Source organism: Carassius carassius, chromosome 28 (genome assembly GCF_963082965.1).
Source record: "Carassius carassius chromosome 28, fCarCar2.1, whole genome shotgun sequence".
NCBI lineage: Eukaryota > Metazoa > Chordata > Actinopteri > Cypriniformes > Cyprinidae > Carassius > Carassius carassius.
The window spans coordinates 7,195,968-7,208,188 of NC_081782.1; the positions used below are offsets into that span (position 1 = coordinate 7,195,968).

The window sequence follows — 12,221 nt, forward strand, 5'->3', positions numbered from 1 at the left end:
TTGACTAGTGAAAATATCAACACTGGAGATGAATAGGGTTTCACATAATGGACTCAGACCGGCCTAATTTTAGAGATGTAAATATCCGACCAGAGTCAACGGGAGCTGGGCTTCTCCTCGCATTACCATGCTAGTGGAAAAGCCATGCTGTAACCATAACATTATTACTCCACTTTAAACATACGGCTCAGGAGAGGTGAAAGAGTTCTGCAAAACCAAATGGAGGTTGTGTTTGATTATTTTTTCGGTGCTCCCCTGTGGCCGTCTGATCTGATGTGTGTGACAAAAGCATTTAGACGCGAGGATGAGATGATGATGAATAAAATGAATAAGAATAATGTTTATTTGACGGTGAAATGTAAACTGTGATTTAAAATATACAAGTGAGATGAAAAGTCTGAAAAATGAATAAAATACAAAACAAAAGGGTAGTATTTCAGTGTCATAGTTGACTGAGAGAGTTTTTAGGTAATTCAGCATTATAGAGGTCCCTTAATATTAAGAATACATGTGCCATGTATGGTTTATAGCCTCATTCTTCTTTTCTTTCCTCTCTGAAGTTCCTTTATTACCCGTACCTATGGCAGAGGTTCTGGGAAGCTGCAGGAATTTCAAATAAGCTGTCCGTCATTTTTAAAGGGCCAGGCTGGACTCCAGGAAAACCAAGAATGGGAGACATTGCTGATATTCCCCAGGTGTGTGAGTGTGTGAGTCTGTGTGTGTGTGTGTGTATATATATATATATATATATATATATATATATATATATATATATAGTACTCCACTGTACTATATATATATATATATATATAGTACTCCACTGTATCAAGATGTTTCTTATTCTGATAAAACAGCAGTTTGCATGTTATTCTGACATGAACTGAGGATAGAAAATTAAAATGGAATGAAATGGAGGGAAAACTGCTGTGGTTTTGAAAAACCATTCAAAAGTTTGGGTTCAGTTTTTTTTGTTAAACAAATGAATACTTCTAATCAGCAATTATGCATGAAAATGCATGAACAAAACCAACACTGAAGACTTTGATTGTGGAACGCTCAAAATATTTTCTTTTGAACTGTCTATTCATTAAAGAATTCTGAAAAAAAAAAAAATCAGTTTCCACAAAAATATTTTTGCATAACTTTGACAGTTCTAGGAAATGTTTGTTGTGCACTAAATCAGCCTATTAGAATGATTTCTGAAGGATCATGAAGAAAAAAAAAATCAGCTTTGCCATCCCAGACATAAATTATATTTTAAAATATACTAAAATAGAAAACTGTTATTTTGAATTGTAATATTAAATGTATTAAGGTTTTACTGTATTTTTGATCAAATAAATACAGCCTTGGTGACCATAAGATACTTCTTTCAAAAACATTAAAACCTTCTGAACAGTGGTTTAAATTATTTTTAATAAAAGAGCAGTTTATGGACCACATTGGAAAAACACTTTTCCAAAATGTTCTAATTTAGTTCTAATTTCAATAGAAACTGGTGTTATTATTTAGAAAAACTAGTTGGAAATTATTTTAGCAGTTCTATAGCTGCTTGTGGTGCAGAAAATGTTATGTTCACCTTTATATTGGAAACTCTTTTGTTCTTCACCTTACTTGTCGTTTAACTACCTGCTGTTTCTGTAACAGGAAAAAAGGTCTCTCAAATGACTCCCCGAGTTCTCACATAAAAACAGACTCACGTTTCAAACAGGCTTTACAAGTGTGCGCCATTGCCAAATGAATCTTAACCGCCTTTGTGGGCTGAAGCACAATAGACTCATTTTCACTCGTCTTTAAAAAGGCGAGTTTTTTTGGCCCGATCAAACAGCAGGCCTGCGACAAGGTTTTGAAGTCTTCTCATCAGGAGAGCGGCGGTTTGCTTTGAAACACGTCTGACTGTGCCACATACTAACAGACGCAGTTTCACACTCTGAGGAACCCTGTCCCTCCCACTCTTTCTGTCGCTCTTACCATGTTACAATTAAAGCCACCTCAAAGTGGGCAATGGTGATCCTAAACATGTGGAGAGAGCAGGAATTTGACAGAAATATCTTGAAAGGCCCTGGGTGATGCAGACCGGGGTGTGTCTGTTGTTTCTCCTGTGGAGTGGAGGAGAGTAGGAGCGAGGGAGGCCGGCTCGGATGTGTTGAATTCTGAGGGAAAGCAGAACTCCGCGGAGGTACAGCCATCAGAGTTCTGGTGTGAAGAAAACCCACACGTGTCTGCAGCTGAGACAGCCTCAGGAATTCTTAGGAAATCAACAGTGATCAAGTTCTCAGTGATTCATGTCCAAAAACACTGATGTGTGAAGCAGATTTATTTTAGGTCGGGATCCAAATAGTGATGCAATTTTCTTATGTACTGTGATTTAATGTGGAAGTATTGGATTGGCCAAATAGCTAGTCTTAGAATTTATATATATATATATATATATATATATATATATGTATGTGTGTGTGTGTGGATAAATATTTAGATTTTGCTACTTCCTACTTCCTGTTGAAAAAAGGTTTATTCTACCACTTAAGGTGGTCTGGGTGTTTTTCGAACATTGTAGGTGGTTTATTGATTGCCACCTTAAGGAGGCCTATATATATACAGTATATGGTGGTCAAGCTGGTTTTCCAGACATAGTAGCTGCTTTGTAGTCTACTCTGTCTAACCAAGTAGACCTTAGGCCTGCTGTACCAGCTCTGTTCGACAATCTAGAACTTCTTTGACAATTTAATGGTGCTTATTAACCAGTTTGGAACAGCCATGTTAATCCATCTACAACCTAAAAAGCTACTTTGCGAGCATAATAGCTAGTTTATGGTTGGTTGTAGGTGGTCTGCTGAATTTGAGACAACTAACTAATGGCTCTAACTAAGCAAATTGGAACAGCTAGAAACCATTTAAAACCTCCCTACTGTATAGTCTTAAAAGCATTTGTACAACACACTTTGAATGAAAACTATTGTCATGCTGTATTGATAACTAAAGGTGTGTGCACACCAAAAGTGAATGTAATAATTTGCACGAGTAGATTAGAGTAGATTTGTATTGACATACAAAGTCAATGCAAAGATGCAAATAGATGCAAATTCGCATCGGTCGAATGATGCAAATTTGGTGCGTAAATGATAAATGACAAGATTTCTACATATGTACAATATTCACTTCGCTTTCGGTGTGCACACCATAACAGATAATAGCGCTATTATTCTGCTAAGTGAAAAAATACATATTGCCATTTTTGTTGCATGGTGAAAAAAGACAGAAGATTCTCATTCTCAGATTCTCTGACAAATCATATTTGAATTTTTTGTTTAGTTTTTTGGTGGCTTTATTTACTTTTTTTTTTTTTACTACAAAATTTTGTTCATTCTCCAATCAGATTACAGGAGAGGAAATGCCTTATAATCCAACATGGTCCCCTGCGATGCAAGCCTATGTGCTTGTACAGTTCTTTCTTCTGCTGGATGTATATAATAACTTATTAATGGATCAAACGGTAGGTACTTTTTCCTTTTTTTTTTTTACTTTCACTGTTGAAATCAACATCTGATTTTCCCAGAAATGTGCCCCACTGAAATCTCAAAGCTATCATCTGAATGCCATCTTTCATTGTCATCTACAAGAGCTTTAAAAGCTTTTCATTTGCTGCGTAGTTAATGCTACCTCACAATGTCTATTATCAGCCTCGGTCTCTCTCTCATTATCCTAAATGTTCTTCTAATAATAAGGCATTTTACTAGCTGAGTATGAACAGAATACTTTGAAGTAATCTTTGTCTATTATTTTTCACCTCCCCCCCCTCCCCTTTAAAAACATAGAGATGTTCAGTTGCCCCTGTCCATTATCCTTGGAAGTCCATCCCCAGGCATATTTTTGGTTAGCCAGAAAGCACGGCCCCACCTTGCCTCCCTGCTGAATTGAAGCGGTCTGTTTTCCTGTGATTCCTACCTCTGCGGTGCTCTCTTAGTTGTGGCTCTCGGAGAAGTGTCCACTGGAACCCTTTCCTTAGCTCCACCAGCCAATAAAACAGCCGGTTGGTGGTCCAGCAACCAATACAAATGCTCTGACTGCTTTTCCAGCCCCTGGAAACCTTGCATTTTTTTTGCATCAGTCAATTTGTCCAAGGAAAATATCAAACTGAGGCCTTGAGGCTTAGCAATAAATAATGTTAAAATGTGTATTTATACCTTTGTCTGTTTGCATTCAATTCCTTTGCTACAGTGATGCTACAGAATAGCTTAGTGGCACTCCAAAAAGTTACTTTTTAGTCATCTTTCAATGACATCATCCACACAGGGCTATGAATCCTGCTGGATGTTTGACTAACTGTTCATTATGGAAGGCCTGTGTAGTTGACCTCTGCTGAAATGAAGATTTCGGAAAAAGGTTTTCCCCTTTTTTCCCTTTGTCCTCTTAGTTTGTTTATTTTGAAACTGGATATGGAAAGGCTTTAAAAATTAACCAATCTAAATAGATTTTTCCCCCTGTTTGTTAATTGTTGAAAAATGAGCCAGCGCTTCAGGACTGAGGTCTGGGATCTGGATTCTGTCTGGTGACACACAGGAAAAAGGCTGTAATTGTTTGCTGGTGTCATATCAAATATGTTATGAGGAAAGGCACCTGACTTAACCACTGCTGAGTATGATGGGTTAGCAAGGTCAAGAAAACCTCATTAACATCATTCCTTGTATTAGCAGCAAATTATCACCAGATTATGATTTCAGTGTAAATCCTGCCAGAGAGGTGTGCCAATTCAGTCATAGATGATACTTCCCTAATGGTTGGCCTTGAGTTTTTTTGTCCATCGAGATATAGTATTACGCAACTGTCCTGGCACCTACTGTAAATTTGTTAGGTCACTTTTATTCAGCTGTGTTGCTTGCAAAATGATTTGAGTTAGAGTTATTATTATTGAATGAGACAAAATAAAGTTTTTCAAATCATGACCTAAATTGTTGTTCCCTCACAGTACAAAATCAGTGTTTCACTGTCATACTTTACAGACCTTTGAGATCTATTATACATATAAATAAATATTAAGTATATTTCTTAAATATAAACATGTATGTAAATATATATATATATATATATATATATATATATATATATATGTATGTATACTATATTATATATTTCTTATCTTTCACCTGCAGATACTTTCTGAGATGACTGTGCTTCTTTTGACTGCCTACGTATTACTTTCTCTAACTTCTTTGGGCTTCCTGATCGAACAGAGGTACAGCTCCTATAACAATCTCCTGTTTTCTCCTGTGTTTTATTTTATTTTATTTTATTTTATTCTTTATTGAACTGGACTTAAGGTGAATTACTGTATATCTAGAGTATATGGAAATAATATTAATTTACTGTATACTAAATAGCACTTTACAAAAATAAAATATGTAAATAAGAAAAATAAAACATTGTCCTTCCTTTCTTTCAGGGCTAATGCAGCTGAAATGGAGATGCTGAGATGTGTTTTGATAATGGCTCTTCAACGGTTTGGTTGCATTAAGCCTCTGGTGCCTTTGTTGGCTTTTCCAATTGAAGTAAGTTTGACTGACACATACTGTACATCATTAGCATAGTCTCTGTTACAGATCTCCAGATTCCATTTAAGCACAAAACACTCTTTCAATCATTCTCAAAAGATGCCGAAAAACATTATCATCAGGTTTTACACAATTTTGATGCTTAAATTATAGAAATAGACATATTTCTACTAGTACTATCAGACATGTGCATATGTGTTAACTCCTTCCTAGATGTATGTATGTTTGAGTGTGTGTGTGTGTGTGTGTGTGTGTGTGTGTGTGTGTGTGTGTGTGTGTGTGTGTGTGTGTGTGCGTGTGTGTGTGTGTTTCGGATCTGGCACTGGGACTTTCTACACGCCTCAGTGATGTATGACTCCAGATGCATGGCCCAATTGACCATAAAATTGCTATGTGTGTATCTGGCACTTGCAGCGTGGGCTGTGCATCTCAGCTGACCTTTCATTAGCGCGCCACCTCTCTCTTCACGACCCTCCATCCCTCCCTCCAGCTCTCCTCTTCTCACCATCCCAGTCTACACAAAGGCAACGTTTCTGGAATCAATTAAACACGTCTGCGGCTCGCCTTGGAAGACTGATTAGATTTACACAAGAGCTGAATTGCTCGTTTAACTTTGTGAGCATGCATCTGTGAGCTCAGGTGCTGAAATGCCCGCAGGACAGTTTTAGTAGCGTCATATTTTTGTTGCCGTGTGAACTGTACCCATAGACTCCTCCTGATTTAATGTGTTTCTGTTGTAATAGGCCAAGGAAAGAGTTTCTTTCTCTGTAACCTTCCTTTAGACTGGTCTATTTGCAGAAATGCCATTTTAACCCTTCAGAAAGATTATCATTTGCTAAAAATTGCCCTGTCAGTTCCTCACTCATCTCGGCTTCTGTTTATTTCAGCTAGGGGATGATGTTCTTGCATTTCTGCCTGTGTTTTTTCCAATCTATGTTTTTCCACCCATCAAAGCTAATATTTGTCCTCCTCATTTCTCAAGGGCGAAACAAAAATTGTACCGCTACAAAGACCCACCCCACTTTTTTGAAGGAAAAGGTTAAGATAATATTATCAAGATCAGGTTCACACAAAAGCTGCAGTCAGCAGCGCCACAGGCTTATCTTTTCATAGCACCTGACACCCTCCAACACACCACAGGAGAGGAATTCTGGAGCTTGGAGCCTGAATTAGACTGATAAGAAGAGCTTTAGCAAGAATTTCAGGTGATTGGGCACATCTGATTACACTGTTAGTTCTCAGGTATCCCCAGTGAATTAAGGTTTGTGGATTTTTTGGAAAATCTTGGAAATAAGTTTATATAATAGATAAATTACGGTATTTGTCCAGGGAAAAGAACATTTGAAGTATTGTTCAAAATTGTGGGGTCAGTTTCTACTACTTACTATGCCTGCATCTAAGTATTTGGTCAGAAATGCAGTTAAAACAGTAATATTGTGAAACATTATTATCAGTTTCACATAATCCTTCAGAAATCAATATTATATGCTGATTTGCTGCTCAAGAAACTTTTCTTCTTATTCTGATTAGTTGAAAACAGTTGTGCTGCTTAGTATTTTTATGGAAACTGTGATACATTGTTTCACTTTCTTTGATGAATAGAAAGAACAGATTTAAAGGACAGCATTTATTTGAAATGCAGATCTTACGTAACAGTTAGTGTCATTGCTGAATAAAAGTATGTATTTCTTTCTTTCTAAAAAAAAAAAAAAGATAAATCTTACTTGCCCCAAAATTTCAAACGGAAGCGAATACTGTATACAGCTTTTACATTTTTTTAGTAATCAGCCCACTAGGAAGTATCACAGTTTCCTTTCCATCATCTCTTGCTCAGCATGTCTAGAGCAAGTGATCTAATCACATCTCTGACATAAGATTTGTATTTTGATTTTACAATGTCATAATCAGTAACAATTTGAAAATCGGCACTCTTGATTTAAGAAGCCTAATGCTAATATATTGTAGAGCTTTCAGTGGCTTCAGGTTGCTAAGCAGGCTGCCATGGTGAACCGAACGTTCCTTACAAGCCTCAGGAGACTCATCCATCTTGGGCCTTGTCTCAGGAATCTCATTGAACTGATTTACAGAAAGTCCAGTGAGAGTCACAAGAGGCTGCCACGACGCCCTTCACCCCGGCATCAAAGCGCTCAGAGCCGGGCCGAACCAGGCTTCAGTCTCTCAGCTTCTTTCAGAGAATTGCCGCTCGTTTGACTGCCAAAAGCAGTAGGGGGTTTCAGTAATGGGTCACCACTGCCACCTCAGCTCAGATTCATGGATGAATGCTTGAACTGCTTAACAGGGTTTTTTTTCTATATCTTTCTGTGTACGGTAAGCTAATGTTTTACGTACGGTGAGCGATTCAGTTGTATGCTCACCATGGCTGCATTTATTTAATCAAAAATACATTAAGTATGAAATATTATTGCAATTGTTTGCTATTTTAATTTATGTTATTATGCAATTTATTCCTGTGATGCAAAGCTGAATTATTAGCATCTTACTCCAGTTTTCAGTGTCACAAGAACCTTCAGAAATCATTCTAATATGCTGATTAAGTGCTCAAGAGACATTTCCTATTATTATCAATGTTGGAAATGGTTGTGCTGTTTAATATTTTGTGGAAAACGTACCATTTTGCACTCTCTAACTATGAAGCAGCATGCATTACCACCATGTAGGCATCCACATGTTGAAAAATCCCCATCGCTAGTCATACATCACTGAGGTGACAGCGGAGATTAAGTCCTGTTTGCTTTTGACCCAAAACTGCAGCCGCCCCGGAGACGCGATTCTTTGCTTATTAAAGCTGAGTGTGAATGTGTGCCACTCGTTTCTGCAACTCTGCATGTATCTTTTTCTTTATTTCTTACACTTTTATGTGTGTAAAAGAGTGAAAAAAGCTGAGGGAGACTGAAGGACAGACAAGTGGTCATCTGAGACAGCAAGAGACAAAAAGAAGAGAAAAATACTGTATCAAAATGTACCCATCTCGTGTTTTTTCCACTTAAAATATGCCTGCAGAGGAAAATCTGAGAAGAAAAGGCCTCTCAAATTGATTGAAATATCTGCCAGTTTGGCATTTTAGGATTTGAGATGGTTTCGCTGCAAATTAAATTGACTTGTGGCAGTACAGTAGTGTCTCTAAAGCAGCTGCGTTGTCTTTAAAAGTATTTTTATCCCTTTTGTCCTACAAATATTAATTGAAATTACTCTAAATCTCTTCCATTTCATGCAAACACAAATATAGAGGGCTTCTAGTCTTTGTCCAATGCCTATAATGCCTATAATATAACTTTTTTTTTTTTTTTATTGAATTGGCATTTGATGGGTGGATTCAGGTAGCTTGAGGTCAGGAAGCACAGGCCATGCCTTTCCCTTTATTTGTCTCTCTTCTCTCAGAGGGAAACAGCTGTGCTGCTCCTGAGGAAACTCTGGTTATTTCCCATTGGAGAGGTAGTTCTGATAGATAGAATATGATTTTGGACTCTGTTTAGAGCCCGGATGCAGTTTATGGTCTAGAATGCAAGGAAGGAGGGGCAATTAAGGTTACAGCTTTTTGGAAGATTGACACTTTTGGCCTGTTTCCACGGTGGCTTCTGTGAACTCCAGATGCATCATGGGAGATTCTTTGGACACATGCTTGACCTATTGGCTTCAATTCTTTTTTTATTTTATTTTTGTAATTATTTTATGTAGTATATTCTCCTGGAATGTGACATTTAGGTTTCTCACAATGAATCACTTCAAATAAGGTTTTGACTTATAAAAATAAAGTTGTAACAAAATCCTAAAATATATAAATGTTTATATTCTGATATATTTAAATGTTTGCACACCACCTGTAATAATTTATAACTTTCCAAATAAAGATATTTATTTATATATATATATATATATTTTTTTTTTTTTTTTTTAAATCACAAGTTAAAATTGTAAATATGTTAAATACAAAACAATCTCATGAGAAAACTTTAATGTGCATTACTAGAGATGTGACTAAGAAAAAATAATACATTTAGCCTATTAATATTGGCCTATTTGGTGTTTAAATGTCAATATCTTGTTGTTTTGCGCAGGCCTTTGTCTTAATCTCTGCAGTCTACTGGAGTCTACAGTGTGTAAACCAGCGCATCAACAGGATGAAGAAAGAAAACTAGATAAGACATCAACAGCTTACAACCTTACACACAAAACACATTACACACAAACTGTTTACGATTCAGTGTCCTGCATCAGTGACATCTTCCATACATTTAACTGTGAGATTAGTCCTTTTAACTTTACCAAAAAACTGCTGCTCTCACAAACTCTTCACACTTTAGTTTGGCATTGAACAGATGCTATAAAATATCATGAGTTAAGATATATTAAAGACAGTATGATTTGTAGTTCTCAGAATGGTACTAACCACGTTATAACTTTCTTTTCAGCCATAATCAATGACTGTGGTAGATTAAATACAAAAGGCACCAACAAACTGTAGCTTTATCTGCATGCATACTTTTATTTGAAATTGATCAACTAATACAAGTACAATAACTAGTGTATTATGAAAATTTTCAAAAATTATACACCAATCTTGTCATACTGTACAGAAAATACCAGCACGCTTTTAAGTGTATGTAATTGTGTAATAAAATATATATATATAATATTAAATATATATATATATATATATATATATATATATATATATAGAGAGAGAGAGAGAGAGAGAGAGAGAGAGAGAGAGAGAGAGAGAGAGAGAGATATCTGTCTGTCTGTCTGTCTGTGTATGTGTGTGTGTATTATTTTAGTAAGATTCTGTCTGAATAAACCCCAAAAAGACCTGTGGTGTGATTTCATGTAATTGTATGAGTTAACACCAGGTGGTGCTAGCAGGACCCCTAAAACAGCGTCCCATTTCATTCGATACCCTACATGTGTTTATTGATCATTTTAATGCGTGTCAGGGCTAGTTTCACTGGAGAGCAATTACACTACCACTGTCATATGAGCTGACTGTTTGGAATGGTTCAAGTAATATTAGTTCATAAGAACCTTGGTATATTTAAAAAAAAAAAAAATTTTTAAACCACTTCAGTCAGTGTGCAGTCAGTCAGCAAGACAAAAAGAAAAACCAGTCTGCCTCCCGACAGAATAACAGCATTCATTTTGGTAAATGTTAATAACATATAAAACTGTATTTTTTATATTTTCATGGACATCTATTCAATATTAGTCCCCCCTTTGCAACTATAATAGTTTCCACTTTTCTGGGAAGGATTTCTGAAGGATTTTGGATTGTGTTTGGGAATTTTTACTCGGTCATCCAGTAGAGCAGTTGTGAGGTCAGGCAATGATGTTTGACAAGAAGGCTTGGCTTGCAATGTCCGCTCCTGTTCATCCCAAAGGTGTTCGATGGGGTTGAGGTCAATGCTATGTGTGATCCAGTCAAGTTCTTCCACATCAAGCTCATCTGACTGTTTTTATGCACCTTCGCTTTGTGCATTGGGGCACAGTCATGCTGGAATACTGTTCCCACAAAGATGGAAGCATATGTCAAAAATGTCGTGCTATGCTGAAGCATTAAAGGGATAGTTCACCCAAAAAATAGAATTCTGTCATTAATTACTCACTCTCCTGTTGATGAAATCTGAGAGCTTTCTGACTCTGTATAGACGGCAACGCAACTATCACATTTAAGGCCCAGAATGGTATTAAGGACAATATTAAAATAGTCCATGTGAAATCAGTGGTTCAACTGTAAGGTTATGAAGCTATGAGAAAACTTTTTGTGCATAAAGAAAAAAAACCCCGACTTTATTAAACGATTTCTTCACTTCTGGGTCAGTCTCTACCACCATTAAGAGCACAACGAGACAAAGGTACAGACATTATGTACTGTTATGTGTATTTTGAATGGGAGCTGTGACTAAAAATTCCTTAGGGAAGATGGTCCCCATTGACATTTAAAAATACTCCTTACATGGAATCAGTATTCCATTCAATGACTTTGGAGTCGTAATGTGCGTGTACTCAGTTATGGAATTGTTTATATAAACTAGTACAGCTCTATATTTAGTTGACAGCTCGGTTTGGCACAAACCTGTCATCACCGACTGTTAGTTGCATGCCTGCACATTGAGTTTGAGCTAAAAGCTCAGTGATGTGAGGATAACTCACATTAGCAATGACCCGAACCTCTTTTGCACAGATATTCTGTTAGCCTATTATGCTAAGTGCCAACTGTAAGATCTGCATTACAAGTACACAATGCAATCCGCTGGAAACTATTTTCAGAGGCTTGATTAGGTAAAATGTATAATGTGGTGAAAATAACAGGCCTGTTTTCTCATCTAAATGGCAGATGGGTCCTGTTAGCCTCACAAATGTGGCGTTCTGTTGCCAGAAAAGACCCAAATGACTCATGTTCAGATTATAGCATTACAGTGCTTGCACCAACTGGCAGAACTAGAAAGAAACGGCCCATCCTTCATTTCTCCTAGCCTGAAATGAAGCTCTTCCACGGGATGTTGACCACGGTAAAATATACAGTATAATAGGATTTGTGGCCTCATTTAGCCTTGTAACAAGATTGTTTATAAAATATGTGGCATTTAGGTTGCATTTTCCAACTAGACATGTTTACAGTTGGCAGTAATTTGCCTTTGCTAATGGCTTCCAAACAGC

General features: G+C 36.8%; 1 protein-coding gene across 1 annotated transcript in view; it reads left to right on the top strand.

Annotated features, from left to right (window-relative positions):
- agmo (alkylglycerol monooxygenase) overlaps nucleotides 1-10,116 on the top strand; it is a 31,821-nt gene extending 21,705 nt beyond the window's left edge. The window contains exons 9-13 of the mRNA XM_059515084.1: nucleotides 561-695; nucleotides 3,377-3,493; nucleotides 5,151-5,233; nucleotides 5,441-5,546; nucleotides 9,626-10,116. Coding sequence (XP_059371067.1) covers nucleotides 561-695; nucleotides 3,377-3,493; nucleotides 5,151-5,233; nucleotides 5,441-5,546; nucleotides 9,626-9,706 — 522 coding nt within the window. The 3' untranslated portion in view covers nucleotides 9,707-10,116. The remainder of the gene's footprint in view (nucleotides 1-560; nucleotides 696-3,376; nucleotides 3,494-5,150; nucleotides 5,234-5,440; nucleotides 5,547-9,625) is intronic.
- The last annotated feature ends 2,105 nt before the right edge of the window (nucleotides 10,117-12,221 follow it).